This window comes from Dromiciops gliroides, chromosome 2 (assembly GCF_019393635.1).
Source record: "Dromiciops gliroides isolate mDroGli1 chromosome 2, mDroGli1.pri, whole genome shotgun sequence".
In the NCBI taxonomy this organism is placed as follows: Eukaryota; Metazoa; Chordata; class Mammalia; order Microbiotheria; family Microbiotheriidae; genus Dromiciops; species Dromiciops gliroides.
The window spans coordinates 385,597,977-385,625,032 of NC_057862.1; the positions used below are offsets into that span (position 1 = coordinate 385,597,977).

Here is a 27,056-nt window from a genome sequence, read left to right on the forward strand (position 1 = left end):
CCTCTGAGCACTTTAAAAAATGTTCCTTTTCTTTTCCTTTTCTTTGGCAGTACCATTAGCTACCCTAATTAAATTTCTTCCCTATTTAAAAAAGAAAAAAACCCCTTTCTACAAATAAACATAATCAAGCAAAACAAATTCATACAGTGGGATGTCCAAAAATCTATGTTTCCTATTGCATCTTGAATTCATTGCTGCTCTCTGTTCAGGGGTAACACCCTTCATCTAATGATGTGGTTGGTCATTATTTTAATTAGAATCCTTGGATCTTTCGAAGTTGTTTTCTTTACAATGTTGTTGCCATTATAAACATTTTTCTTCAGGTTCTGCTCACTTCACTTTGTACCAGTTCATACTTCCCAGGATTCTCTTTTGCTATTTTTGATGGCATAGTGATATTACATTTAATTAACATACCATAATTTGTTCAGCAATTCCTTGACTGATGGGCACTTAGTTTCCAATTTTTCCTTTTAATCTTTCCTTCAGGATCAGGAATTTTGATTTGCTTGTGACTATTCATTCCCTCCTTGTTATTGTTGCCCCTCTTAATCCCCCACCTTCCTATTCTTGCCTGTCCATCTGTTGAGTCTGATGTATTTCTATACCAATATGTGTGTGCATGTGTTCAACTCCTATTTATCTAGTTCAGATAAGAGTGTCATTCATCTGATGTCTGTTCTTACCATTTCCTCTGTGAATTTCACACATACCCTAATTATGAGAAATAGTAAGTTCCACTTCATTCTTCCTCTTTTTTATTATTCATTTTATCTTCTCTTTTGTTTTCCATTTTGAAATCCCCAGAACAGGATTCTTCTTCAGAGTACTTGGAACGTATTAATGTTCCAAAGGGACACTTGCTTTTTCTCTCCTTTTTAGAATGCGAACCCTTTATCATCATACAACTCCTTCAAATTCCTCAAATTTATTTATTTTTCAAGGTTTCTTTTGAGTCTTAGTTTCCATTTCAAAGTTCCTACTCAGCTCCGGACTTTTTATTGGCAATTCTTGAAAGTTCTCTGGTCTTTTAAAGATCCTTTTTTTTTTTTTTTTTTTTTTTTTGGTGATGGGGGAAGGAGTGGGAAGAAGGGTTATATTCAGCTTTGCAGGGTAAGTTAATCTTGCCTGCATGCCCTTATTTTTACGTTTTAGAATATTGCATCCCAAAATCTCTTCTCCTTTGTAGTGGAAGTTGTCAGGCCTTTGATTATCCTGACTATGGTTTCTTGGTATTGAAACTCTTTCTAGTTGCTTACAATATTTTTTCTTTGACATGGAAGCTCTGGATTTTGGCCATAATATTCCTGTGTTTTTTCATTTTGCAGTTTCTTTTATTTTTATTTCTTTCTTTTTTTTTTTTAGTGAGGCAATTGGGGTTAAGTGACTTGCCCAGGGTCACACAGCTAGTAAGTGTTAAGTGTCTGAGGCCAGATTTGAACTCGGGTACTCCTGACTCCAGGGCCAGTGCTCTATCCACTGCACCACCTACCTGCCCCGCAGTTTCTTTTTCTTTTCAAGAGATAATTGATGGATTCTTTTTGCTTTTGCTTTGCTCTCTGGTTCTAAGAGATCTGGCAAATTTTTCATTTATAATTTCTTGAAATATATATATTGCTCAAGGTTTGTTTGTTTTTTGTAAAATCATGATTCTGGGGGAGTCCAGTGGTTCTTAGATTGTCTTTCCTTGAACTTTTTCTATTTCACTTGTCCTTGATACCAGATATCTTATAGTTACTATTATTTTTTCAGTCTTTTAATTTTGACCTAACATTTCACATAATTAGAGTCACCAATTTCTGTTTCATCAATTCTAATTTTCAGGGAGTGCATTACTTAGTAAAAAAGTAAATTTTACTGCTGTCTATTCTAAGTTATTTAGAACTAAGCTATTTATTTATTCTAAACTATACTCTTTCAATTCTTTGCTCCAAATAGAAACTTTTTGTTTAATTTTTTAATTTCTCGCTTTATTTCTTCTAGACATTTATGTTATTTTTGTAGAAAATCCATTTTTTATTTTAGTCTTTTTTTTGCCATGGCTTTGGAGTTACTTTTCCTTTCAGCTAGCTGCTGTATTGGAAAGAATGCTAGGCATGGAGTCAGAAAGACCTGAATTCAAATACATCTTCTGACACTTACTACCTGTGATACCCTGGGCAAGTCACTTAACCACTGTCTGACTCAGTTTTCTCTATTGTAAAGTGAGGATTTCAATAGCACCTACCTCAATAGGGCTCTTATGAGGACCAAAAAAGATTTTATTTGTAAAACACTTGGCATGGTGTCTGGCACCTAATGGGTTCTTAATAAATGCTTGTTCTCCTTACCTTGCCCCTGATTTTTTATATCTATGGATCTATCATAATTCTTTATACTAGTCTATATCTTCTTGTTTTTACTCATATCTCTAGCCTCATTTTCTGAATTGGGGCTTTGGGACAGGACTAGGATTCATTTCCTGCCACTCTTTTGGGTGGGGTAGTCAACCCTGCTTCATCTTGATCTTGACTTAAAGTCAACTGGGTCCCTACTCTAATAACAACAAAGACAACAACAACAATGATAGCAGTAAGCATTTTTTTCTTTGTGGGGCAATGAGGGTTAAGTGACTTGCCTAGGGTCACACAGCTAGTAAGTGTCAGGTGTCTAAGGCTGGATTTGAACTCAGGCCCTCCTTAATCCAAGTAAGCATTTATATGGCACATACTATATACTAGGCACTGTGTTAAGTGCTTTACAAATATTATCTCGTTTGATCCTCATAACAACCCTAGGAAGTAAGTGTTATTATTATCTCCATTTTACAGTTGAAGAAACTGAGGCAAACAGCGGTCAAGAGACTTGTCCAAGGTTACATAGCCAGTAAGTGCTTGAGGCCAGATTTGAACTCAAGTCTTCATGACTCCTGGCCCAGCACTTTAGCCACCGTGTCATCTAGCTGCCTGACATCTGCCTCCTGAGTTTAGGTCCCTCTGGACTTTTGAGATTTAGATTACTGGATTTTCAGGGCCCTTTATGGTATGTCAGGTCAGAGTTCTAGGGACCTTGGAACTCCTAGTCTTGGGGCATTCTGGTCTGAGCCCTACTGCCACTTCTGGTTGTCTCTAAGCTCCTAGATGGTAGTTTTCCATTTCCTTCTCCCCCTCCCCCACATAGGGATTTCTCATGGAAGTCTCTGTTTTTGTTGTCTCTGGATACAGAGCCTTGTAGAGTACACACATGTCTGGCCAGTCTGTGGTCACACTGGTAAGTTACTGTCTTGTTTGCCTGCACTGTTGCTGGCTTTTCTTTTAGTCCCCTCTCCTATTGCCTGTAAGCTATTTATTTGGTTGAATTTTTTGTAGTTCTGGGAGGAAATATGTTATTCACTTTAATTTCTTATTGGATTTCTTGATCATTATTTGGTCTGCTTGGGTGTTTTTAGGTTTTTGTGGGAAAAGTTATGTGGGAACCAGGCTGGCTCCATTCAGACAGCTGTCTTGACTGGGTCTGACACCGTTCTTCAGCATGTTGAGTTTGAGAAGTCTAAAGGACATCTGGTTGGAACTATACAACAGGAAGTTGGAGATGCAAAACTGCAGCTCGACTTGGAGGGTTGGATGTATAGATAATTGAGTCATTTGCATAAGGATGAGTTCTTGACCATGGAAGCTGATATAATCACCAAGAGATGATAGAGAAAGAATAGGAGAGCTCATGACACAGTCTTTGAATAGGGGTGACAAGGGTCAAGATCTTGCAAAGGGAAGTAAAATAAGATTAGTTGGGCAGATAAGACCCACAAAACATAAATGTCTGAGAGGAAATTATTAGTGGTCTTACTCATGTTTGTTCCACCAGGTTCCTTTTCAGATAGTTTGGATGCCTGAATATACAGGGGGGAGGGGCACGGTGGGGAGGTGGGAAGCAGGTGGTGTCAGGCTGGTTTATGAGGTGGGAAGAGGGAAGGCTGGGGCCCTGGCAGATTCCTCTCAAAGAGGCCCAGCACTGAGTGGGGAGAGGGCATGAAGAAATCTGCTGTGGTAGATTTGGAGTCAGAGGACCTGGGTTTGAAGCCTGACCCTGATGCTTATTATTTTTGTGACACTGGGAAAAGCATGGAACCCCCTCTAGGCCTCTGTTTCTTATTGATAAAAAGAGGTAAATGGACTAGATACCATTTATAGCTCCTCTCAGCTCTAATTTCCATGACCTTATGCATGTGTGTTAGGGAGGGGTGAGTGCCACTGTGGCACTTGTCAGAGGAGAGAACAAGGGGAGTGCCCTTGGCACTTTGAGTCTTCTGGGCGTTGGTCACTGGTGGGTGTTTGGGGAATTTATTATGAACCCCTCAGAGATGCTTTTTTAAAAAAAAATATGTATCCTATCTCCCCACAGTGAACCCCTGCTGCTACTTCCCATGTCAACACAAAGGTGTCTGTGTGCGCTTTGGCCTAGACCGCTACCAGTGTGATTGCACACGAACTGGCTACTATGGCCCCAACTGCACCACCCGTGAGTATTGCTCCATGTGCCCCCATCCCTTCTCCTCTTTGCCTCCCCTCCCCTTCCTTCCTTGACTTCCTGTCCTTTCTGTCCTCTTGTATATCCACATCCCTTTGAGCCTGGGGAGGAGGTATCTGATGAAATTTCTGTCTTCTTCCCCCTCCCACACCAGCGGAGCTATGGACTAGAATCCGTGAAGCCCTGCGCCCCAGCCCTTCCTTCTACCATTTCATCCTAACCCATGCTCGCTGGATCTGGAACATTGTCAACTCTACCTTCTTACGAGATGTACTTATGAGGCTTGTGCTTACAGGTATGTCTGTGTTCCAGCCCCTATCATACCTTGGAGGGATCTCCATACATGAGCATCCTTCTTTATACTCATACGTGAAAGGACCTGGAAAGGAACTTTAAACATTGAGTGTTAGGATATAGAACATAATATTTAATCTGAAAGACACTTTAAAACAATGTTAGAAATTAGAAAGCTAAAGCTAGAAGAAAGCTTAGGGCATAGGGTGTTAGGAATTAAAATGTTAAAACTGGGAGGAACTTTAGGACATAGACTAGCAGTAAGTAGAGCCAGAATGCTTGAATTCTCTCCCCCTATTTGTCACCACTCCCCCTCACCCAGGGAGGCCAGTAGGTAAGTACTAGGTCTGGAGTGACTATATATTGGTGCCGGGGACAACAGCTTCAAAGGGAACTCTGAATTTGAGTTGGGTCTGGGCCTTAGGTTGCAGTTAATCTGTGGAACATCAAACCAAGATGTCCTGCTTCACTAAGTTAGAGGAATTCACAGCATCTGATAAGGCTGAGCAGACATAAATGCTGAGGGCAGTTTGATGTCAGATAAAGCTTTTAGCAGCTAGACTGGAACCGTGGGGACCCCTTAACCTTATGTCCCCTATCTACCCCTTTAGACTGGGGCAGTGTTTTTCCCGGAGGGGAGGGGCTCTCTTCCTTCTCAGCGTGGGCAGCTTCCTGAGGTCAAGGGTTGTCTCTCTCCCCTTTCCCCTTCCCACTGGGTTGCTATGTGCACAAGGGTCCTGTCTCTCTCTCCTGTGGGGAATCCCTGAGGGCAGTGGTCTGAAGGCCTATACACCTAAGTGATGTTCTGTTCCTCTCCTCCCAAAGCTCGAGCAAACCTGATTCCCAGCCCACCTACCTACAACTCAGAACATGGCTACATTAGCTGGGAGTCCTATTCCAATTTGAGCTTCTATACTCGGATCCTAGCCCCTGTACCTGAAGACTGTCCAACCCCCATGGGGTTCAAAGGTAATTCCTTGGCTTAGATACAATGATAGTGATAACAACTCAGGGGCCAGCATTGAGTGATGGGGGCTTCCTCAGTCTTAGGCTATATTATGGTCATAGGGTTTAGAGCTAGACAGGACCTCAGAGATCATCCAGGTCAACACCTTTATTTAAAGATGAAGAAACTGAGGCTTAGGGAGCTTAAGTGATTCTCTCAAGGTCACAGAGCCAAGAGGCAGCTGAGTCTGAGTTCAGACCTAAGGGTTCTGATTCCAAATCCAGAATTCTTTCTACCACACTACAATTAATAGAGATGTCTGAAGGGAGGTAGTTATTTTGCTGTCTTTTGCCCTGGTCAAACCCCATCTTTGTTGAGTTCTGGATCCTGCCTATTAGAGAGATGTTGACAATCTGATAGAGTTTCTAAGGAGGATAAGCAGAAAAAAACAGTGAGGGGGCAGCTAGATGGCGCAGTGGATAGAGCACCGGCCCTGGAGTCAGGAGTACCTGAATTCAAATCTGGCCTCAGACACTTAACACTTAGTAGCTGTGTGACCCTGGGCAAGTCACTTAACCCCAATTGCCTCACTTTAAAAAAATCAGACACTTAACACTTACTAGCTGTGTGACCTTGGGCAAGTCACTTAACCCCAATTGCCTCACTAAAAAAAACAAAACAAAAAACAGTGAGACCATGATGTACAAGGATCAGTTGAAGAAACTTGGAATATTTAACCTGGAAAAGAGAAGATTTAGAGAGGGCAGGATATTGTTGTTCAAGTATTTGAAGGGATATCATGTGAAAGGGAGATAAGATTTTTGCTCTTACCAAGGAAAAAAAACTAGTAGCATGGAGTGAGGTGGAGGGGAGAGGTAAACTATAGCAGAAGTAGATTTCAGTTCAGTTAAAGAGAAAAACTCTTTAACAATCAGAATTGGTCAAAAGTGAAATGGGCTGTGCCTTGAGAAGTAGTGACTTCCCTCTTCACTGACAGTCCACAAGTATTACCTGAGTCATCCCTTGATGAGGATACTATAGAGGATGTTCAGGAGCCGTTTGGACTAAGGACTTCTGAGGAGCTGTCCAACTGTGAGATTTTGTGGTTCCCTAAACTGAGTCTCAGAACAGCCTATGGAGTAGGCAAGGTGAAATACTTATCCAATAACAAATGAGGAAACTGAGACCCAGCTATATTTAGTGACTTCCCCAAAGTTAAACATAGTTGAGTTAGTGAAGGGAAAGGATTGTAATCCAACTTTCCAGACTCCTGATTAGTTGCCTTTTTTAATACATTAACCCAATCTGACTCAGTTGAATTGGGGAGTGGGGTGGGCCCTGGAGGTACTGAGGGGGAGAGAGAAGACCAGGCACTGTCCTTTGATTGGCTGGATTATGGGTACCTCCTCAGCCTGCCCCATCCTGGCTCCTTTCCTCACAGGGAAGAAACAGTTGCCAGACCCAGACTTGTTGGCCCGACGCTTCCTGATGCGGAATGAGTTTGTGCCGGATCCTCTGGGGACCAATCTTATGTTTGCCTTCTTCGCCCAGCACTTCACCCATCAATTCTTCAAGACATCTGGCAAGATGGGCCCTGGCTTCACCAAAGCCCTGGGCCATGGGGTGAGCCCCCCACCTCCAGTCCTTTCCTTCTTGATTCCCAGTCCAGGGCTGTCCCCAGAGAGATATGCTTCCTGAAACGTTTACACACACACACACACACACACACACACACACACACACACAATATAGCATGAATTAACGTATAGAGCTCTACATTTGTAGTCAAAGGAACTGAATTTGTCACCTTGAACAAGTGATTTCTCTTCTTGTGGTCTCAGTTTCCACAGTTGGAAAACAAGGGGAATGGACTTGATCATCAAAGTCCCTTTTGAAATGGGAGAAATCTTTGCAATCAGAAGACAGGGAAACAGTGTGGTGTAGTCAGAATAGTGTGGAGTTTGGAGTCAAAAAACCTGGGGTCAAATCCTAATTCTGTTCCTTCCTACCTATGTGACATAAGCACCCCTCTGGAGGCCTCAGTTTCCCTGTCAGTAAAATGAGGGAGTTAAGACTAGGTGAGCTTTGAGGTAAAATCTAAATCTGTGACTCTGAGATCTCTATTTTAGTTGTGGCTGTGACATGTCATCATAATATTTAGAACTGGAAGAGTTCTTAGGTATTTTATTTTACAGATAAGGAAATTGACGATTAGACAGGGCAAGTTACTTATCCAATGTCACTCAGGTGGGAAGTAACAGACTCTGACTCCAGATTCAGTGCTCTAAGCTATATGATCATAGGGAAGTCACTTTATCTTTCTGTGGAATTGCTTCATCTGTGAAATGGGCTAATAATCATTACAAAGTGCCTACTTACCTCAAGTGGTTGTAGAAAGGGTGCTTTGTAGACCAAAATTTTATAGAAATGTGACTTGGTAATAATAATAAAGCTAGAGATTCCAAATACAAACAAGTGACTTTACCCTCTCCAGGCTCTACTTTTCTGTATGAGTGTGCACATGTGTGTTTATATGTGTGCATACATGCATGAATATGTATGTTGCATGCATATGTACATGTTAATTGTGGGTATATATGCATGTGTATAGGCTCGTGTTCATGTATTAATGTATGTATGTATGCCTGTACGTCTATAATGGGTGTACATGTACTCTTCAGCATCTAAGAATTCCAATCAATCAATAAGCATTTAGTATTCATCTATTAAGTGCCAGGAACATTAGGCTCTGGGGTTACAAGACCAAAAACCCAGTCCCTGCTCTCAGGCAGCTTACTTTCTATCAGACACCTCAGGTTGTTATCCCATCAGAGTCAACTTATACCCACACTCTCTGACTATATGTACTCCTTCTAACTACACTAAGAGAGATATAGTTCTTAAGAGTTACCAGTGTGATCTTCCCATGTAGGGATGTCAATAGTTTAACCTCATTGAATAACATGTTGTTGTTTTCTTTCCTGTTTACCTTTTTATACTCCTCTTGAGTCTTGTATTTGAAAGTCAAATTTTCTCTTCATCTCTGGTCTTTTCATCAGGAAAGTTTGAAAGTCTCCTATTTCATTTGATGTCCATTTTCTCCCTGAAAGATTATGATCAGTTTTGATGGGTAGTTGATCCTTGGTTGTAATCCTAGTTTCTTTGCGGTTAGGAATATCATATTCCAAGCCCTCTAGTTTTTAATAAGGAAACTGCTAAATCCTGTGCAATCTTGACTGTGACTCCTTGATATTTGAATTGTTTCTTTCTAGCTGCTTGCATTATTTTCTCCTTGACCTGAGAGTTCTGTAATTTGGCTATAATATGCCTGGGAGTTTTTATTTTGGGATAACTTGCAATGTCATTTTACCCTCTGGTGCTAGGATATCAGGTCAGTTCTCCATCAAAAATTCTTGAAAGATGCTGTCCAGGCTCTTTTTTTTAATCATGACTTTCAGGTAGTTTAATAATTCTTACATTATCTCTCCTGGATCTATTTTCCAGGTTGGTTGTTTTTCCAATGAGGTATTTTACGTTTATTCTATTTTTCCATTGTTTTGACATTGTTTGACTGATTCTTGCTGTTCCATAGAGTTATTAGCTTCTGCTTGCCACATGATGATTTTTAAAGAATGATTTTCTTCAGTTAGCTTTTGTACCTTGTTTTCCATTCGGCTGATTCTACTTTTAAGGAGTTGTTTTCTTTTTTCAAGTTGTTGACTCTTTTCTCATGATTCTCTTGCACCACTATCATATCTTTTCCCCATTTTCTTCTACCCTCTTATTTGATTTTTAAAATCCTTTTTGAGCTTTTCTAGGTAGACTTTCAGGGCTTGAGATCAACTTGTATTTCTCTTCGATGCTTTGCATGTAGGTGTTTTGACATTGTTGTCCTGCTTCTGAGTTTGTGTTTTGACCTTCTCTGTTGCCATAGTAGTTTTCTATGGTCAGGGCTTTTTGTTTGTTTGTTTTGCTTATTTTCCAGCCTATTTCATGACTTTTAGAGTTGAGCTCTGCTCCTGGGGTACAAGGGGCACTATCCCAAGCTTCTAGCTCTGGGACCAGGGGCCTGGTCACTGGCTTTGTGCACAGAGCTCTCTGGGTCTTGAGCCTTGTCTATTGTGCTGGGAGGTCTGGAGTTGGTGGTTCACCCAAAAAACTAGGTCTCCTGACCTAGAAGTACCTGTTGTATCTAGGGTTCTGCAGATGCTTAGGTTGGAAAAATCTTTATGGGGCCATCTATCTCTTGCCTTGGCTTTAGTGACTATAATTTGAGCTCACTTCCCTCCAAAGTCCTAATTTAGGGACAAGTTAAGTGAGTCCCCTCTCTGCTCTCCTTAGGTGGACCTTGGCCACATTTATGGAGACAATCTGGAGCGTCAACACCAACTCCGCCTCTTTAAGGATGGAAAGCTCAAGTTTCAGGTAGTCTTGGGGTTCTGCAAAATAAAATCTGAGCCCTTGCCTGGCCTGTAATGGCCAGAAGGAGGTGCAGAGGGTTTGGTATAGTGTGGGTGTGTGTGATTATTCTACCAGAGTGCAAAGGACTTCCTTTCTTTTGGATATGCCTTGGGTGAGAGGCATTCAGCTGGGAGGTGGAGATGCCTGATGAGCCTAGGTTTCCCTACCCCTCTCCATACTCCATGAAGCATTGGCTCTGAAAGTGCAGTAAGTAGAATGAAGGGATGAAGTGGTTTCAGGGGTAGAAAGAGGGGCAGGGTGGCCTGCTGGGTGGAGAGGGTACATTACAACTGACTCCAAATCCCTGCAAGGCCATCACATGGGACAGAAATTTCAATAGTTAACAAAGACAGATTCAAGCTCACCATGAGGTTTCTTAATCATCAGAATTGTCCAGCAATGGGACAAGCCTTGGGAGATATTGAATTCCCTGTCAATGGATAGGGCTACAAGGCCACTTGTCAGGAGCTCTGACATTCCATGGGTGATCGAGTCCTCTGACTCTCTCGTAGATGGTGGATGGGGAGATGTATCCGCCATCAGTGGCTGAGACTCATGCATCCATGAAGTACCCCCCAAATGTGCCTGAAGCTCACCAGATGGCTGTGGGCCAGGAGGTGTTTGGGCTGCTCCCAGGCCTCATGATGTATGCTACTATCTGGCTTCGGGAACACAACCGTGTCTGCGACCTCTTGCAAGCTGAGCACCCCACCTGGAATGATGAGCAGCTCTTTCAGACAACCAGACTCATCCTTATAGGTGAGGGGTAGATTTGTGCCTAGGTCCAGATTCCTCAAGACTATGTCTTAGGCTTCTCTCCTCAAAGCCTGCCCTTGGGAGCAGCAGTGCTGGGGAACATGATGAACAAAAGACACTGGTCTTGAGGTTGAGTTTTGGCTATATACCAGTACTAGCTCTGTGATCTTTGGTAAGCACCTAGGCCTCACTTGCCTAGATTTCTAAGGCCTCTTCCACTGTTGACATTCAAGGTTCTATTTTCTAACATTTTATGTGTGAAGCTCCCTTCTAAGTAGGTAGTGCAGTGGAAAGATCACTAGACACAGGTCAGGTAGACCTGAGCTCAAAACTGGCCTTAGATACTTATTGGTTATATGACTCTGGGCAAGTCACTTAACCTCTGTCTGTCTCATTTTCCTCATCTGCAAAATGGGGATCATAATGACACCTCCCTCCCAAGGTTATTGTTGTGAGAATAAAATGAGAAAATATTTGTCAAGTGCTTGAAAACCTTGAAGTGCTATATAAATGCTAGCTATCATAGAAACCCCATTCCTTTTCCCCATTATCCTGTGTTAGCCAGCCCTGCCTCTAGGGCACTAAACCAAGGGACATAGTCCTTAGGATCCCAGTGTTAGAATGCCAGTTGCTCCTATTTCCCTAGGAAAATTTGAAGTTCTTATTGGTCACGGTCTCTCCTGGCTACCACTACAATCCTTGCCCAGGGGAAGTCCAGCTCAGTTTAGATAAGTCAGTGAATTAAATCCATGACTCTAGCTTTCCCTCTTCTTCCTAATTAGTACATTTATTGAATTAATCTTCCTTAGTTATGACATTAGCTAATACATGTAGATTATCATAGCCTTTTTTATTTACAAGTTAGCTGGTCATAAAGATTTATCAAATGCCAGCTATGTGCCAGGCATTGTGCCAAGGGGAACCCAAAGAAAGGCAAAAACACGGACCCTCGCAATCTAATGGGGGTAAAAACATGAAAATAACTAGGTACATGCAAGATCTGTACAGAGTAGATGGAAGGTGGGCATAATCATAAAGCAGAGGGCAAAGGGATTAATAGGAAAAATACTTTATACATTCACAAGCTTCCCAACACTTGTACCCATACTTAGTAATATAAGTTTTATATTATTTTATTTTGTGATTAAAGAATAAAAGTATTGAAGTATCGATTGTCCTTGACATATGAAGGAGCACTTTGGACATTTGAAATAAATTCTTTCCAAATGAAAATGAGGGAAAAAAAATCCCATGGGGGTATAAATTAACCTTAAGATATCAGCCATAGCTGTTGAGCATGAGGCTTTTATACTCAAATTTAATAAGCTCTTCAGAGTTCATACCACTTCAAAATCCACCCCTCCAGCTGGAAGAGGCTCCTGCGTCCCCACAAACCACCCCTGCCAGGAGAGAGGAAGGCCCTGGTGAGGAATTCCATCCTCTCTCCCAAGCTATGTGGCATATTGTGTGAGGCCCTCCAACCAAGAGTGACTCAACTGAGTCCTTTTGAAGGTTTCCCACCTGCTTGCTTCTTGTAGCCAGGGCAAAGAGACAGGGATGATTCAGGGGCTGGATATCCCTGAGGTTGGGGGCCAGTGTTGCCTGAATGTCAGATCATTTCCTGCTCAGTCGGCCTGAAGGGCCCTCCCTGACATTACTCTGGTGACCCTCTCTCCCCCCTTCCCTTCTGACTCACCAGTTCCTGTCCCCTTGAACAGATAGGCTTCGCTAGGGGGAGGTTATAGGGTGGGGACTTACGTCAACTAGAATTAGTATGATTCACCACAGATGCCTTGGAGGAGGGACAGGAAAAGTCCAGGCAGAGGAAAAGATGCAAGATAATTGGCCGAGCAGGGGTTGAGTGATCTCTAGGTCTAACACACCAACCCTAAGCTCATAAAAGGAGCCTTAGGTGGAGAGAAATTTTTTGTGTGTGTAGACAGCCCATTCATTTTAATATAACAAACCTTCAAGTCATGCCAACCAATTAGATTTGAATTATGCTAACCAATAAGATTTGTTTGATGTTTAATAACCCAATTAGATTTGATTGACATATAACCACCCACCTCATCAAAAAGGGATAAAAAAAACCTGGATTGGTAGCCATATTGGCTCTCTGGAACCACATGGTCCCTGTCTCTCTTGCACTCTTTCTCCTTGTGATCATATGCTGTCTCTCTGGGGGACCATTTGTGCTCTTGGAATCACATGCTCACTTTAGGGACCACAAGAAATTAAGAAGACACTTGGCCAATCCTTTACTGGTAGAAATTGATAAATCAATAATATACTTATGGAACCTTATGTCTATAGTAATTATTTCAGCATCATACTACATAACCAAGGGTATCATTTCATCTCAAATTCCTTATCAGTTAAAAAGTGTTTTACCTTCTCTGAGACATTAGCATTGGTTTCCCCTTGTGTGATGGTGCCTGAGAACCCCAAAGAATCTATCTTTTGAGACTTTTAGGGCTTTTGAGGGGTCAGCAAGGATTGGAGTCCCCAGAAAGGATCATAGATTTGAGATTTTAAGGATCACCTAGTCTAACTCTCTCATTTTACAAATAAGAACATCGAAGCCTGACTGTCAAGGAATTTATCCAAGGTCCTGGAAGTAGTAAGAAGCAGACCAAGGATTTTAGCTCAGGTTGTCTGAACCCCCAAATCTGGTACTATCTGCATGCCATTGCCCTACCTTTCTTTTCTTTTTTTTTTGTTTCGTTTTTTGCAGGGCAATGAGGGTGAAGTGACTTGCCCAGGGTCGCACAGCTAGTTAAGTGTCGGGTATCTGAGGCCAGATTGAACTCAGGTACTCCTGAATCCAAGGCCAGTGTTTTATCCACTGAGCCACCTAGCTGCCCCCTGCCTTATCTTTCTTTTTTTTTTATTTTTATTTTTATTTTTTTTAGTGAGGCAATTGGGGTTAAGTGACTTGCCCAGGGTCACACAGCTAGTAAGTGTTAAGTGTCTGAGGCCGGATTTGAACTCAGGTACTACTGAATCCAGGGCCGCTGCTCTATCCAGTGCGCCATCTAGCTGCCCCCTGCCTTATCTTTCTAAACACTGCCTCACGCAAGACCGAGCTCAGTTCAAGAAAGGGAGGAAGGAGCCATGGCCTGTTGTCTTTCTCCTCTGACCCTTCTGTCGTGATGCATCCTCCAGGTGAGACCATCAAGATTGTCATTGAGGACTATGTGCAGCATCTCAGTGGCTACTTCTTGAAGTTGAAGTTTGACCCAGAACTGCTTTTTGGAGTCCAGTTTCAGTATCAAAACCACATCTCCGTGGAGTTTAACCATCTCTACCACTGGCACCCACTCATGCCTGACTCCTTTGTGGTGGGACACCAGGAATACAGCTATAAACAGTTTGTGTTCAACACCTCCATGCTTTTGGATTATGGTGTGGAAGCCCTGGTGGATGCCTTCTCCCGGCAGAGGGCAGGCCAGGTAAGTCCCTGGACCAGGGTGACCCTCATTCTCTTTCTCCCTTCCCAATTCCACCATAACTAAAGTGAGGCAGCAATGGAAAAAATTAATGGCAGTGGATTCAGAAGACTTAGCTTTGAATCCTGGCTCTGTCACAATAATGTATGGTTTAGGATACAAGTACAGCTTGTTTCAATAAGGAAACCTATTTCTATAGATTCTATTAATTTATTTAGGTTTTGGTTTTATTTATTTATTTATTTATTTATTTGTTTATTTGTTTGTTTTGGTGAGGCAATTGGGGTTAAGTGACTTGCCCAGGGTCACACAGCTAGTAAGTGTTAAGTGTCTGAGGCTACATTTGGACTCAGGTACTCCAGGGCTGGTGCTCTATCCATATTTATTTATTTTTAAAGTAGAATTGACTGGGAAAGAAGTTACTTATTCAATTAGCTCTTCAGGAGTAGGGATTCTTTCCTTCTTTGTACGTGTATTTCTAGTGTACAATGCCATACATATTGTAATATAATAATAATAATAATAATAATATCTCTCAATTATATAACACTTTAAGGTTTGTAGAACATTTGACTCATGTTGTCTGATTTGATCCTCACAACAGCCCTGTTAGGTTGGTGCTGTTGATCACTTAGGGCAGCTAGGTGGTACTAGTCCTACAATCAGGAAGACTCACCTTCCTGAGTTCAAATCTGACTTCAGACACTTACTAGCTGTGTGACTCTGGGAGATTGACTTAATCCTGTTTGCCTCAGTTTCCTCATCTATAAAATGAGCTGGAGAAGGAAATGGCAAAGCCAAGAAAACTCCAAATGGGATCATAAAGAGTTGGAGACAACTAAACAAATTTATGACCCTTATTTTACAGATGAGAAAACTGAAGTTGAGAGGGAGGTTAAGTGACTTGCTGAAGGTCACACAGCTAGTAAATGTCTGCGGCAGGAGTCAAATTTAGGTCTTCCTGATCCTAAATCCATCAATCCATTCACTACTTTAACAAACTTTGCTAGTGACAGCTGGATTGTACAGTGGATAAAGTATTGGATTTAGAGTCAGGAAGACATGAGTTCAAATCCTACCTCAGAGGCAGGTAAGTTGCTAGACTTAGATCAGCCTCAGTTTCCTCTGTGAAGTAGGGGGAGTACATAGCACTTACTTCACAGAATTGTTTAGCTAAAATGAGTGAACATATGTAAAGCACTTTGCAAAGCATAAAGCACTATATAGATCAGGGCTTCTTAAATTTTTTCCACTTGTTATCCCTTTTTACCTTAAAAATGTTTATGTGACTCTAGGTATATAGGTATATAAAGTAGGTATACATAAATTTTACTGTTGCCAAATTTTTCATGACCCCTACATTCAGTTATGTGACCCCATATGGGGTCACAACCCACAGTTTAGGCAGACTTTATATAGATGATAATCATAATTATTGGTTTACTGATGGATTGATTTACAGTGTTTAAGGGAAGACTAGCTGTTGGTTATGTAAGTCAAAACCAGGTGCTACCAGCCTCAACCACCAGGTGGCAGCAGATCCTAACTGCAGATGTAAGACCAAGGAGCCAGTAAATTCAGACTCCCAGTTTCTGGCTCCCACAGTTGTGGTGGAGCAGCTGAAGAGCTGCCTTTTGGTGTCTGGTAGACCTGGGTTCAAGACCCTTCCCTGACACCCACTGGCTGTATGACCCTGGGCAAGGCAACGGGAAGTTGCAGAGTAGAGGCTCATCTGCGTTTGCAGAGGGAATCTTCTCACTGGGAGCTCTTCATACCAATACAATCACAGGTTTAGTGTAAAAAAGGTACATGGGAAGGAGAAATGGGAGAATTGCTCTGTAGGGATTATAATGCCACCAGCAGCAATATTCATTAGTAGAGCAGTGGTACCATGACATTGCTCCAAATAAACAAGATGCTCCTAAAATGAAATCCTGTGAAAGGAAATTAAAATATGTAGCTATGCCCTGAAAAATGGCAGTGTAGAAAAGGTGCTGGATTTGGAGTGAGAGGACATGGGTTGAAATCTCATCTTACTACTTATGTGTCCTTGGACAGGTCACTCTCAGGGTCCCAAAGACTTGTCTATCCAAGGAAGGCCTTTGGGTGAGATGACTTCCTCAATACCTTCTAACACTTAAATATTATCATTCTATAAAACCCGGGTTAGAGTCCTTGGGCTTCCCCTCTCTGAACCTCAGTTTCCTCATCTGTAAAAATGGAGAGAATAATGAATAAGAAGGTTAAATGAAGTAAGAATACCCCCCATTTGATTTGACTTTAGGGTTTATCAGTTACTTTCTTTGTAACAATCCTGGGAGATAAATAGAGCTAACATATGTGAAAGTCATTTGTATACTGCAGGCTTCCTAGCAGTATGTTAGTCCACATCTAAATACTACCTTTTTCTCCCAGAAATTCCCCAAATTAGAACATTAAAAATTATTGCAACACTGGAGTGGAATGTATAGTACATTTAGTGGTGCAGTGGATAGATTGCTGAACATGGAGTCAGGAGAATTTGAGTTCCAATCTGGACTCAGACACTAGCCAGCTATGTCACCCTGGGCAAGTCAGTTAATGGCTATCTGCCTCAGTTTCCCCAACTGTAAAAAAAGGGATCATAATAGCACCTATCTCCCAGAGTTATTGTGAAGAACAAATGTGATATTTTTAAAGTGTTTTTACAAACCTTAAGATACCATATAAATGCTGCTATTATTATCATTATTGTTATTATTATTACTTCGTTTCAAATCCACTTATGTCTTGTACACCTCCCTCTGAGCCTCAGTTTACTCATGTGTAAACATGAAAAGGCCGAATTAGATGATCCTTTAGGTCCCTTCCAAATCTAAACACATGATGTTCTGAAAGGCTGGATTTTCAAGTCCAGCCCCATAGCATTTACTGTAGCTGTTCAGTCACGTCTGACTCTTTGTGACCACATTTGATGTTTTCTTGGCAAAGGTACTGGAGTGGTTTGAGGAAACTGAGGCAATGTTAAGTGTCTGAGTCCAGATTGGAGCTGCAGTCTTCTTCACTCCAGGGCTGGTGCTCTATCCTCTGTGCCACCTAGCTGCCTTTTTTAGCTCCTGGCTATTTCACCTGCAGTTAAAATGCCACCACTAAGTGGATGTAGCTGGTGGTTTCTGGCTTCGATCTTTGCAGTCCCAATAGGTAGGCTCCCTAAAGGTACAGGTAACCGAAGAGGGGGATGCTCTCCTATTCCACTATGCTTTTTAAAAATAGGGAGAAATAGTTTTCTCTAGGAAAATCACTGACACTTTTCACCTGATGAATTTCTTCCTTAGAGACAGTGTAAGATGGAAAAGAGTCTGGAAGTGGAATCAGAAAATTCAGGTTTTCAAATCCTAACTCTATCATTTTCAGCTGGTTTGGACAAGTCCATTAACCTTCCTGGGTCTCAGTTTCCCCATGTATAGAAAGGGGAGGAACTGGTCAGATTGTTGTTCAGTTGTTACAATCATGTCCAACTCTTGGTGACCACATTCGTGGTTTTCTTGGCAAAGATGCTGGAGTAACTTGCCATTTCCTTCTCCAGCTCATTTTACAGGTGAGGAACTGAGCCAGAAAAGACTAAGTGACTTTCCCAGGGTCACATAGCTAGTAAGTGTCTGAGGCTAGATTTGAACTCAGGTCTTTCTGATTCCAGGCCTGGCATGCCTGGAATGCACTGTGCCATTTTGTTGCCAAAGTCAGACTAGCTGATCCCTAAGGTTCCTTCCAGTTCTAGATTCTTATGAGTTCTATACATAGGAATAAATAGCTACAATTGGTACCTTACTCACTAACCCTTTTTTAAAAAATGAATCAAAATCATAGATCATAGATTGCTTTTTTTTTTAAGTGAGGCAACTGGGGTTAAGTGACTTGCCCAGAGTCACACAGCTAGTAAGTGTTAAGTGTCTGAGGCTGGATTTGAACTCAGGTCCTCCTGACTCCAGGGCTGGTGCTCTATCCACTGGGCCACCTAGCTGCCCCACTATAGATTGCTTTTTTTAAAAGTTCCTTCATGGGGCAGCTGGGAGGTGCAGTAGATAAAGCACCATTCTTGGATTCAGGAGGACCTGAGTTCAAATCCGACCTCAGACACTTGACACTTACTAGCTGTGTGACTCTGGGCAAGTAACCCTCATTGCCTCACCAAAAAAACCCAGAAAACCAATAAAAGTTCCTTCTTTCTGATTGTCACATGGCTGTGTCTCTTCTTTCCCAGATTGGTGGGGTCAGCAACATCAACCACCATATATTACATGTAGCTGTGGGCACCATTAAGGAGTCAAGGGAGCTGAGACTCCAGTCCTTCAATGAATACCGCAAACGATTTGGCTTGAAACCCTACACTTCCTTTGAGGAGCTCACAGGTCAGTGGCACCCACCTTGGCTTGCTGCAGCCTCTGACCCCATGTTTCTTGCCTGGCAAGAGGAGGACTTCATGTTGTGGGCTGGGCATTGGAATAGATTGAAGGAAAGGGAGACTGTGGGAATAAGGGTGAAATTTGACAATACTACTCTGAGAATAATAATACTTCAAGGATCCTTTCTTGTTTGGGAGTGGTAGGGAGAGGTGCTAACCCCTTTATCCTTTAGTATACAGTAAATGGTCTCCCTGAGCTTCCATGGCAAATTTTTGATGACTTATATTTAGGTAGGCTGGTCCTTGGACAACAGATGGATGGTTTATTACTGGGAATATAATTGAAGCCTTTTCAACTTGGTGTAGGACGCACAGATACTTGTATCTTAGGGTCACATTCAAATACAACAAATCCTCAAAACAAAGACTTTAGGAGAGACATACTACTACTACCACCACTACTGTTATTGTTGCTGCTACTACCATTGCTACTGCTGCTGCTGCTACTACTACTAACCACTAACTACTACCACCACCACCAGTACTGTTCTATTTGTCTAGTATGGACGCTACAGGCAACTGCTGCTAGGAATCACAGAAGCTCCCTGGATTTCCAGTTCTGTACTCCAGCCATCTGCTAGAATGCCAGATTCATTGCCAGGGAAGCCTGGCTGCTCCTCAGAATATTGGGCTATTGGGCTCCCTACTCTCCATTCAGTAGCTCATCACCTTCACCTTGGCTCCTGCTGAGAGACATCTGTTTTGGGCTGCAGCCTAGGGTTCCTCCCCTCAAAAGGGTGAAGGAAGTAAGAGAAGTACTGAAAGTACAGACAGGAATTGGGAATAGGAGAGGTAAGTTACTCCTGTTTGAGGGAAGCCATGCATGATAAATCCAAGAGAATGACAGTGAACACCACAGACTGACCAGAACAGAGTTCCTGTGGGAGGCTCATGTGAGAAGCTAATATTCAAGCCCCATTGGGATGTAGACCAGTTTTTACAAGATTGCTCATTAGCCACATTACATTTCACTCATGTTGACATATCTACATCAGTGAACTGAGCGTGATTTTTGTGATCTCTCTGATGCCGATTCCTGCTTCAGTGCTAACCTTGCTTTGGCTCCTTCTCCTGGTGATGGTTGGATTGCTCTAAGCTGGCACTTTCTCCTGTTGTCAGGAACTGGCTCTGTAGGGTGCACCCTCTCTGCTGGTATGGCTGTAGATCTCCAAGCCTTGGAGTGCTCACAAGGTTCTGTACCAAAGGAAATAAAATACAAAAAAGAGGAGGCTCCACCCCAAGTCTCCTCTACCTGAGTCTCTAGAAAGCTCCAAGTTGTCCTTCCTTCAAATGAGCAGTGTATCCATTCCATAGTATATCCATAGGGTTCTGTATCAGCTGTCAATGATGTGTCCTTAACCCAGTGGTGTGTTAGATGTGGCTCATTCTAAATTTCCACATGGTCCCTAGGAATGACACCTGAGCTCCACAGGGTGAGGGATGGTCTCGTGTGATACTTTATACTTTTTCAAGAACTTTCATAATCCTTTAACTTCTATGACCCTCACTTTTAGCTCTCGGCCTCTCTTTGAGGATTCAGAATGGCTGGGATGCTGTGTGATTTAAACATTTAGTACAATCTTATACAGTCATTTAACCAACAGGGCAGCTAGATGGCACAATGAATAGAGCACTGGCCCTGGAGTTAGTTCAAATCTCACCTGACCTGAGTTAAAATCTCAACCCAGACATTTACTAGCTATATGGCCTTGTGCATGTCTCTTAATGCCACTTGCTTTTTTAAAAAAAAACATCCGGGACCATCTCCAGTCATCCTGAAGTAGATGTAGATATAGGTGGAGATGTAGATGTAGATGTAGATGTAGATGTAGATGTAGATGTAGATGTAGATGTAGATGTATGTAGATGAAATTATCTTGTCACTGGACCCAGATGGGTCTGGAGGAGAGAGTGAGATTAGTGACCTTTCACACCCCTACCTACTTAAATCCAATTTACTGCAAGTAATGACATCACCAGGATGTTATAGTCTTCTTTGAGAACAAAGGACACACAACAGTCAGATTTTGGAGTGAGCAGGTGAATTGGACTCTGAGCCCAAATGAATTTTGTTGGTCCTTGAGTGGACTGGGCTAGCATGGAACACAGGTTACTACTATCTTCATCATCCTTTTCTCTATCCTTTCTTTTTGGTCTCTCTTAGCACCTGGCTAGCTCGAATTCTTTTTAGAGTAAAATTCATTTTAAAGATTCAATTTCTAACTATTGATACACTTGCTGGATGATAGATTCGAACAACTTCCTGTGCACTGTTCATTTTAATCTTTCTTTTTTAACATTATATTTAAATTTTTATTTCCCCAAATTACATGTAAAAAACAAATTTTGACATCAATTTTTTAAAACTTTGTATTCCAAATTTTATTCCTCCCTCCCTCCCCACCTCCCTACCAAGAACTTAAGCAATTCAGTATAAGCTATACATGAGCAGTCATGCAAAACATTTCCACATTAGCCAGGTTGTGAAAGAAAACAGACAAAAACAAAACTTCAGATAAAAGAACTAACAAAAAATTATGCTTCAATCTGTATTCAGATATCATCAGTTCTCTCTCTATAGATGGATTGCATTTTTCATAAGAGCTTCAGAGTTGTCTTGGATCATTGCATTGCTGAAAACAACCAAGTCATTCACAGCATATTATCTTACAATACTGTTATTTTGTATATAGTACATTTCACTTTGCATCAGCTCATGTATGTCTTTCCAGATTTTTCTGATAGCATTCTGCTCATCATTTTTTATAGTAAACTACATTTATATAGTACATTAAAGAGATATTTCCTTAGAAATCCATGAGGTTGATTATTGCAGCAACAGTAATAGATAACGTTTATATAGTACCTTATATCTAAGGAAGAATTTTCTTCACAGTAGCCCAGCAAAGTAAGTACCACCATAATCATAATCAGTCATCATCCAACTGTGAAGAGAGTAAGGTCTTTGAGCCAATTCTGATGAGTATTCGACTCATTCACTACCCCACTCCTCCCCCATATCTCCCCCCACTCCGTAATCCCTTTCCTGCTTCTTTCATGTGAGATTTCACCCCCTTCTACTTCTCCCCTTTCTCCTCCCTCAGTGCAATCCTCACCCACCCTGGACCCAGGAGGAACCAAGCCCAAATCTGGCCTCAGACACAAGACACTCACCAACTCTGTGACCCCAGGCGTGCCACCCAACCCTGACCACCACACACAAAAAAGATAAACAAAAAATAAATGCTTTACAGATATCATCCCTTCATAATCAATTCCCACCTGTGCCCTCTGTCTAAATTTATTCCTATCATCTTCCCTAATACTGAAAAAGTTCTTATGAGTTAGATGTATCATCTTCCCATGTAGGAATGTAAACAGTTTAACCTTTTAACATCCTTCATGATTTCTTTTTTCCTGTTTACCTTTTTATGCTTCTCTAGGGTCTTCTATTTGAAACTCAAAATTTCTATTTGGTTCAGGTCTTTTCATCATGAATACCTGAAAGCCCTCTTTTTCATTGAAGTTCCATTTCCCCCCCAAAAGATTATAATCACTTTTGTTGGGTAGGTGATTCTTGGTTGTAATCCCAATTCCTTTGCCCTCTAGAATATCATATTCCATGCCCTCCAATCCTTTAATGTAGAAGCTGCTAGATTGTGTGTTATCCTGACTGTACTTGAATTGTTTCTTTCTGGATGCTTGTAATATTTATCTCTTTGACTTGAGAACTCTGGAATTTGGCTATAATACTCCTGTAAGTTTTCATTTTGGGGTCTTTTTCAGGAGGTGCTTGGTGGATTCTTTCAATTTCTATTTTACCTTCTGTTTCTAGACTATCAGGGCAGTTTTCCCTGACAATCTCTTGGAAGATGATATCTAAGCTCCTTTTTTAAATCATGGTTTTCAGGTAGTCCAATAATTTTCAAATTATCTCTCCTGTATCTATTTTCCAGTTCAGTTTTTTCCCAAGAAGATATTTCACATTGCCCTCTATTTTTATTCATTTGGATTTCCTTTATTCTGTCTTGGTTTCTCATAAAGTCACTAGCTTCCATTTGTTCAATCCTAATTCTTAGGCAATTATTTTCTTCATAGAACTTTTCCATTTGGCTTTTCAAGCTGTTGACTTTTTTTTATGACTTTCCTGTATCACTCATTTTTTCTCTACCTCTCTTACTTTATCTTCAAAGTGCTTTTTGAGTGCTTCTATGGCCTGAGACCAATTCATATTTTTCTTAGAAGCTTTAGATATAGGAGCCCTGATGTTACTATCCTAGTCTGAGGATGCACCTCAATCTTCCTTGTCACTAAAGAAACTTTTTATGGGCTGCATCTTTCTCTTTCTGCTCATTTTGTCCACCTATTTCTTGACTTTTAACTCCTTTTTAAAGTGGGGTACTGCTTTCAGGATGCACTATCCCAAGCTTCAGGGGGTCCAAGGTGGTATGCTTTAAGGAGGGGCAGGTTCTTCACTTGCCTGGCCTGTGCTCTGGTCTGTAAATAACCCCAAGCCTACTTACTATTCAACCAGGCAACAAAATTTTGTTTGCTGTGGTTGATAGCTTCAACAAACCTCTGAGCACTTGCCACCCCGCTTCCTCCCACCTGGGCTGCTGCCACTCAAGATTGCTTCCTGGTTCTCAGCTGAGGTAGAACAACTGAATTCTGCCTCAGCTCCATCGGACACCCCTATAATTTCTCCCCAGCCAACCTCTCAACACTCTTACCAGACTGTGAGCTTAGTTCCAGAAGATGCTGGTGCTACAGACAATTCAGAGGCTCTGGGGGTTAATTTCTCTGACTCAGCCAGCCTGGAGCTAGATCTGTGTCGGCACTACCACAGGTTGGACACCCACAACAGCCCCTTTCTGCTGACCTTCTAAGCCATCTTTCACTGGAAAATGATCTCAGCCTGTCCTTTTGTGAGTTCTGCTGCTCCAGGAATTTTTTTATGGCACTATTTGAAGTTTTTTGGAGTGATTGTGTCAGGAGCTCTGAGAGGTTACTGCCTTTCCTCCACCATATTGGTTCTACCCACATTTTAATCTTTCTTGAAAACAAGAATGTTTTTGTTCATGTTATCTGTTGCCCATGGTGTGCTTTCCCACCAAAAATCCCATCCCTCATTTGGACCTTTTGTCCTAGTCCTAGCCTAAGACTCTTGTGCTAAAGGAAGAGCTGGTGTTGTCTTTACTTTTCAAAGGAACCAAGTAAGTCTCATATACAGATCACAGGCTCATAGAATCATAGATTAGAGCTGGAAGAGTCCTTAGATGCCATTGAGTCCAACCCTCTTATTTTACAGATGAGAAAAAATAAGACACAGAGATTCAATGACTTGTCCAGAGTTACAGTTAGTGAATGTCTGAAGCAGGATTGGAACCCAGGTCTTCCGACTCCAAAGGCCAAGCTGTAGCCACTATCAGATGCTACCTCTATACTGAGTGTCCTGCCCAATGTTACACGGCCCATAAGTGACAGATCTAAGATGATGATGACAATATGATGATGATACTAGTTTACATTTATATAGCACTTTAAGGTTGACAAAGTGCTTTATACTTACCATGTCACTTGATCCCTGAAACAACTCTGTGAGGCAGATGCTATGATTATTTCCATTATACAGATGAGGAAACAGACTGAGTGGTAAGTGACTTTCTCAGATTCTCACAGCTCCTATGCATCTGAGATAGAATTTGAATTCAGGACGTTGACTCCATGTTTACACTCTGAGTAGAGTGTAGCTAACTTGGATCTCCTCCACTGCCTTCTTAACCCTAGAAACAGTACTCCAACAAATTGTCTAATCCCTAATCTATTGTTCTTTCTGATACACCACACAGTCTCTAAGGGTGAATAGGAAGGTCACTTCCCAGTGTTACTCTGGGCAGATACTTATTTCCAGGGTAGGGGGAGGAGTTGATCTGATTTGTTCTCCTTTTCCCTCTTTGTAGGAGAGAAGCAGAAATCGGCAGAACTGGAGGAGCTGTATGGAGACATTGATGCCTTGGAGTTCTACCCAGGCTTACTTCTAGAAAAATCTTTCCCCAACTCTATCTTTGGGGAGAGCATGGTGGAGATTGGGGCCCCCTTCTCCCTCAAGGGACTCTTGGGGAACCCCATATGCTCTCCTGAATACTGGAAGCCAAGCACATTTGGTGGTGAGACTGGCTTCAACATTGTCAAGACAGCCACGTTGCAGAAGCTGGTTTGCCTCAATGTCAAAACATGTCCCTATGTCTCATTCCGTGTGCCTGACCCAGACCAAGCAGAGAAGCAGAAGGTGAAGAAGCCATCTACTGAGCTGTGAGAGAAGCATTGGCATTCCAGAAGGCTGTGTGTGGTTCCTGCTGTGCAATCTGGAATTTGGATGCTGGATTTCATGTTCTAGAGCATTGGGTCCTTAGTTTCCCCAAATGCTCTGGAGCACTGAACTCTTAGCTATATTTCCAGAGTGATGGATTTCTTGGTTAGTCCTCTAGAGCTTTGGTTTCTGATAGACATTCCTAAATATTGGCTGGCTTTCTGGAACCCCCAGATCCTAATTGGGTTCTCTAAAGCACTGATTTCCTCTGTCCTCTCCAAATGAGTCACTATGACAACCTAAGGAAGGACTTGGGCTCTAGGGAAATGCCTTTGGCCTCAGACCTGGATTGTGGTTGCTGGGGAAAGTTAGGGAGGTGGGATCTTTTCATGGCTCTCAGGTCTAGCCTAGTTTGTTTGAACTGTGGATTTCTGGGGAACTGTTTGTTGGTGATAGTGGCTATGGATGGGCAGAGGGAACAGCTGACTTGCACTTCTCTGACAGTACCCCCTCTTCCCTGTCCCTAGATTTCCCAAAAGGTTCTGGGTCCTCAACTAAGGCTAATAAAATTGTCTTTTTAAAGTTGCTTCCTGCTTGTCTCCTGCTAACTTGGATCTCCTCCACTGCCTTCTTAACCCTAGAAACAGGTGTAGACATATCACCATGTGCCTTGTCCTGTGTTGCTTTCCTTCTATCACTTCTCTATACAATGTGAGGTGAATAATATTTTTACCTCTAAGCCTCTCTGATTTGCCCATGTTGATCGTAGTGCTTTAAGGTTTTTTTAATTAACAAAAATCTATTTTTCTCTCTCTCACTTTTGCTGCCACTAAAAAGAAAGAAAGAAAAACACAGCTGTTATAACAAATACACAGTCAAGCAAAACAAATACCCACATTGGGTATGTCTAAGAAGGATATATTTTACTCTGTACCCTGAGTTCATTCACTTACCTCTCTGTCAGGAGGTAGACATCATCAGTCCTCTGGAATTATGGTTGGTCATTCAGCCTTTTTAAGCCTTTCAGACTTGTTTGTCTTTACAGTGTTGTTGGCTGTTCTATAATTGTTCTCTTTCTACCCACTTCACTCTGTATTAGTTCATACAAGTCTTCCGAGGTTTCTCTGAAACAGTTTCATTATTCTTAGATTACAATAGCATTTCATTACTTTCATATACCATAATTGGTTCAGCTTTTTCCTAATTGATGAATGAATAACCCCTTTGTTTCCAGTTCCTTGCTACAAAATAAGTGCAGCTATACATATTTTCATACATATGGTCCTCTCCTTTTTTCCTTGATCTTTTTGCAGCTTATGTCTAGTAGGGATGGGATAGTTCAAAGACTTTTAATGACTTTTTAAGTATAATTCAAAACTGCTTTCTAGAATTACTGTACCAATTGCATAGTTTCACTAATAGTGCATTAATGAGCCTATTTCCACATAGCCTCTTCAACATTTATCATTTTCCTTTTTGTGGTTAACTTTACCAATCTGATGACTGACAAAGAACCTCAGACTTTCATTGATTTATACTTTTCTAATTATTAGTGATATGTATCTTTTTTTTTTCAAATGGCTATTGATAGTTTGGACTTCTTCTTTAGAAAGTTCCCTTTTCAATGTCCTTTGTCCATTTATTTGTTGGGGAATGACTCTTATTCTTATAAACTTGAATCAGTTTCTTTATATGTCTTAGAAATGAGACTTCTGGGGGGCAGCTAGGTAGCACAGTGGATAAAGCACCGGCCCTGGATTCAGGAGTACCTGAGTTCAAATCCGGCCTCAGACACTTACTAGCTGTGTGACCTTGGGCAAGTCACTTAACCCCCATTGCCCCGCAAAACAAAACAAAACAAAACAAAAAAACACAAAAAAGAAATGAGAC

The 27,056-nt window shown here is 41.6% G+C and overlaps 1 protein-coding gene across 2 annotated transcripts in view; it reads left to right on the forward strand.

Annotated features, from left to right (window-relative positions):
- The window catches only part of LOC122737980 (prostaglandin G/H synthase 1-like), a 55,686-nt gene extending 29,934 nt beyond the window's left edge, over window positions 1-25,752 (forward strand). For both annotated transcript variants that reach the window (XM_043980004.1, XM_043980003.1), the window contains 9 exons: window positions 4,381-4,497; window positions 4,661-4,801; window positions 5,626-5,769; window positions 7,188-7,369; window positions 10,088-10,171; window positions 10,720-10,966; window positions 14,132-14,418; window positions 18,656-18,803; window positions 24,817-25,752. In XM_043980004.1, the coding sequence (XP_043835939.1) occupies window positions 4,381-4,497; window positions 4,661-4,801; window positions 5,626-5,769; window positions 7,188-7,369; window positions 10,088-10,171; window positions 10,720-10,966; window positions 14,132-14,418; window positions 18,656-18,803; window positions 24,817-25,172 (1,706 nt within the window). In that variant the 3' untranslated portion in view covers window positions 25,173-25,752. The remainder of the gene's footprint in view (window positions 1-4,380; window positions 4,498-4,660; window positions 4,802-5,625; window positions 5,770-7,187; window positions 7,370-10,087; window positions 10,172-10,719; window positions 10,967-14,131; window positions 14,419-18,655; window positions 18,804-24,816) is intronic.
- The last annotated feature ends 1,304 nt before the right edge of the window (window positions 25,753-27,056 follow it).